Source organism: Octopus bimaculoides, chromosome 10 (genome assembly GCF_001194135.2).
Source record: "Octopus bimaculoides isolate UCB-OBI-ISO-001 chromosome 10, ASM119413v2, whole genome shotgun sequence".
NCBI lineage: Eukaryota > Metazoa > Mollusca > Cephalopoda > Octopoda > Octopodidae > Octopus > Octopus bimaculoides.
Window position 1 is genome coordinate 15,906,853 of NC_068990.1, and position 4,662 is coordinate 15,911,514.

General features: G+C 35.9%; 1 protein-coding gene across 1 annotated transcript in view; it reads left to right on the forward strand.

The window, feature by feature from the left end:
* LOC106879895 (WD repeat-containing protein 35) overlaps positions 1-4,604 on the forward strand; it is a 99,754-nt gene extending 95,150 nt beyond the window's left edge. Inside the window, exon 32 of the mRNA XM_052971236.1 lies at positions 1,397-4,604. Within this exon, the coding sequence (XP_052827196.1) occupies positions 1,397-1,562 (166 nt within the window). The 3' untranslated portion in view covers positions 1,563-4,604. The remainder of the gene's footprint in view (positions 1-1,396) is intronic.
* Positions 4,605-4,662: the final 58 nt, after the last annotated feature.

Here is a 4,662-nt window from a genome sequence, read left to right on the forward strand (position 1 = left end):
ATATATATATATATATACACACACACACACACACAAGAGAGAGAGAAACACACACACACACACGTGTGTGTGTGTTTATTTACATTTGCTCTCTGTTAAATTTGCTTGCTAAGAGAAGTGTTGTCATTGTCACTTATGTAAAACAATCATCCATTCACTTCATGCCTTCAAATGCATCTAAGATAAGTGATCTTTATTTGAAAAACAATAAGGGACAGGAAGGGTGTTCAGCTATAAAACAATGCCTCGATAATGTGTTGCTTTAATACACGTGGTGACAAAGGTTTTTATATTGACCTTTGTGGGGTCTTGTCTATTAGGGGTCAATAAACACCTGAAATGATTTTGAGCATTAAGGATGTTGAATTATTCACAAATTGAATCTGGAAGAGTGTGTAATTTAAACTTAAAACTCACCAATTTCCAGCCAAATTTCAATGTGGTATTCATTTCAAATTTTGGCATAGCAAGTTCAGAGGAGTTGGGCAAGTCAATTACATCGACCCCAGTGCTTGACTTATTTTATCAACCCTCAAAAGGATGAATGATAAAATTGATCTCAGCAGAATTTGAACTCAGAACCTAAAGACAGATGAAATACTGTTAACCCTTTCATTACTGTATTTATTTTGAGATGTTCTGTGTTTCTTTCAATTATTTTAAATATAACAAAGAATTTAGTAAAATAACTTAGTTATCATTAAGCTAGTGTTAGGAACATAAATTGTGATTAAGGTTTGGTGGAAGATTTTAATTTAAAACTTATGAAAATAAGACATTTGTATTACAGAACCAGAGCTGGTTTCAGCTGGGTTGGTAACGAAAGGGTTAAGCATTTTGCCTGGTGTGCTAACAGTTCTGTTAGCTCATCACCTTATGTATATAAATGTAGTATTAACTGGTATTCTGAAAAAAACATATTTCACATGAAATATTCTGACAATATCAATCTAGTATCACTGAATCCTTATTCTTCTTCATCAATTTCATGATAAGTATTTTCATTAAATTTCTTTAAAATATTTCTTATTAGAAAGTGGTAAAGTCACAAAAAGAACAAGAAAATTATTGTTTGTAAATCAAGGATTTTTTTTATTAATTATACTTTTTAATTATATTTTAGAAATTTATATGGTGAAAGTCAATAAGTTAAAGAATAATTCTATGAATAGGGCAATGATGTGATATGTTTGCCATCTCCTACTCTTACCCAGACATAAACACAAACGAACAGAGTCAATAAAATAAGTACCAGCTGTGTACCTGGGTCAAATTAATTAGCTGCTTACTTTCATCAAATTTCTGGTTTTGGTTCTTTCGGGAAAACTTTTTAACATTTGGCTTCGCTATGATGCTTCCACACTGTCTTTCCATATAAAATTTCTTTGTTTTGCAGGACGTCTGTATGCCCCAGCTGTGACATCAAGTACCCACCATGCATTGTGAGCGGACGAACGATTATGGACTACCACTACTGGATGTGCAACAGCTGCAAACATCGTGCATATGAATCAGAAATTGTGCAACGCCAAACATGTCCTCTGTGCCACTCGCCATTTTAATTAAATAATTACAAACATATTTACATACACACACACACACACACACACACACACACACACACACACACACACACATATATATATATATATATATATATATATATGGGGGAATTTACGGAAAAAACAACAACAGATGAGGACAGGTGGTGTAAACAACAAAAGGATGTATTAGTTTAACGCTTGGGAATACAGAAAGTCTTATGTGTGTGTGTGTGTGTGTGTGTATGTTTGTGTGTGTATGTAATATATATATATATATGTGTATATATATATATATAAAGAAATACATATACATGTATGTATGTATGCATATGTGTTGTATATACATATATGTTTTGTGGGGTTTGTGTTAACATGTATATGTGTGTATATAAAGATGTACACATACCTACATATATATATACACTTACAGAAGTATGGGTGTGTGCATGTATGTATAAAGACATGCCTCAGTATCTCAGTTGATTACTCTCTTACCATAATACTAGATAGCAGCAGAGAATTGAAGGCCTTCATTCAACTCCTCTGCTCCCAAACAAAGAGATAGAATACAAGACAAAATATATTTATTTCATGGTTTATTATTATTATTATTATTATTATTATTATTATTATTATTATTAAATTGCTGACACCAAATACAAGTCTTTTATTTTTCTTTCTTCATTTGTCTCTGAAGACTCTTTTTTCCATTTCATATTTTCATTCTCTACATATTCACCTCTTTACACGTCTCTATCGTATGTACCAGATGCCTAAGTATAAGTGTGTGTGTGTGTGTGTGTTTGTACTTATGTGGCTGGATGGTAAAGAGTTTGGTTCCCCCATCATGATTCTGGGTTTAGTTCTGTTGTGTGAAACCTTAGGTGGGTGCCTTCCACTTAGTCCCAGGATGACTAAAGCCCTGTGAGAGGATTTGATCGACAGAAACTGAAAGAAGCATTTCTATTTATATATATGTATGTATGTGTGTATGTATGTATGTACGAATGGACGGGTGGGCATTACCAGGATGGCAGTAAAGGGCAGACAACTAGCATGATGGATACTAAGGTCCTTCAAAACAAGAGACCAAGAAGTTATGTTGACCCTGTGGAGGACTTTTGTTCTCAGCTGCCTGGACTGTTGCTCTCAGCCATGGACACCACGTAGTGCCAAACTAACAGCAGAGCTTGAAGCAGTCCAATGCCACTACACTAAAAAGATTGAAACAGTGCAGTGGAGGAGCTACAAGGAGAGGCTGAAAAACTGTGACTTTACTCCCTGAAGTGAAGGCGCAACAGATATGTAATAATCTTTGTATGGTAAACTCTAGAAGGGCTAGTACCCAATTTTGGCATTGAATGTTATATAAATGCTAGAACTGGACACCATTGTATTGTACCAAGGGTACCATCTACTCCATCTAAATTCAGGACCAGGTACTGCAACAACTTGGGTTCAAAGGCCCACAGCTCTTCAATATCCTGCCACAAAATTTAAGAAACCTACATAATGTGGATGTAGATGTCTTCAAAAAGGAACTAGACAGCCTCCTCTCCACAATACCAGATGAACCAATGGCACAGCATGAGGTACTGATGAGGCCAGTGAAATCAAACTCCCCCATACACCAAATGGGCCACCTGCTGGGATAATGGCACCTACAGGAGTGGTGATGTGAAACCATCTGCCTGAGGAAATCAGCAAAACCATGGCGGTTCTGCAGCATGACCACAGCCACATGGCTGAAATGAATAACAAATATATATATATATATATATATATATATATATATACATATGTTAAATCTCTGAACGGGGTATCAAGATGGGAAAGATAACTTTCCTTTGCAAATATAGACAGGACACAGATGTGTGTCGATAGCCAGCTGGAGGAGATGTTCTCCTGGGGCTAAAAGCAACAGTAACATCCACCCTTAGGGGTCAGCCACATTTAAGTGGCAAATATACTTCGCTTTATATATATATATATATATTCTTTTATTTGTTTCAATCATTTGCTTGCAGCCATGCTGGAACACTTCCTTTAGTCGAAAAAATTGACCCCCAGGACTTATACTTTGCATTTTATTCTATCGGTCTCTTTTGCTGAACTGCAACAATATGGGGACGTAAACACACCAACATCGGTTGTCAAGCAATGGTTGGGGGACAAACAGACACACATATATACACACGACTGGCTTCTTTCAGTTTCCGTCTACCAAATCCACTCACGAGGCTTTGGTTGGCCTGAGGCTATAGTAGAAGACACTTGCCCGAGGTGCCATGCAGTGGGACTGAACCCAGAACCATGTGGTTGGTAAGCAAGCTACTTACCACACAGCCACTCCTGTGCCTGAGCACACACCCTCTTCTGCGCCTGTAAAAATTTTATATATATATTTACATATATGTATATAAAACTTTCTGTTCTTGTTCTGAGAACATTCTTTTAGAATGTTACTGAAATTATATTCTCATTTACAATACATTTTCTTCCTTTTGTTTTTCTGTCTCATCTTTTGGACTGAAGGAAATTTTTTAATGTTTTTCTCTTGTTGTCTTTTCCATTTTTTTCTTTCTTTCATTTGCCTCTTTTGACTCAATTATTCCAAACGCTGAGCACATCCAATTTGAACAGTGGTACTTTCATGTGAATCTTGAGATTTTGTTTTAGATTCATTTGCATCTGCAAAGCATTATAACCTCGAGTACAATCAAAGTGCAACAATACTGATGATCAGGTTTCTGTTCTCACAAACGACCTCTTCTGTTATACAAAACTTTTTTTCTTTAAAAACCAGTTTTTTTGTTTGTGTGTTTGTTTTACAAGTGGGGTTGAATAATGTTCTTCTTGTTGTTGTTGGTGGTGGTGATGGACAGTTGTTTTAAATAAAAATTAAAACAAAAGAAAAGAAAATGAAAAAAAAATTACAAAAGATTTTTTTACCCTCCAGTTTTTAGTTTTTAAAATTTTTTTGAGAGTGTAGTGAAGTGGTGTTGCTGGTTGTAGTAGGGTGGTGCTGGTGCTGCTAGTGGTGGTGGCGATTGTGATAGTGGTGCTGGTGATAGTGATGGTAGTGGTGGTGGTGGTGGTGGTGGTAGTGGAAGTGATG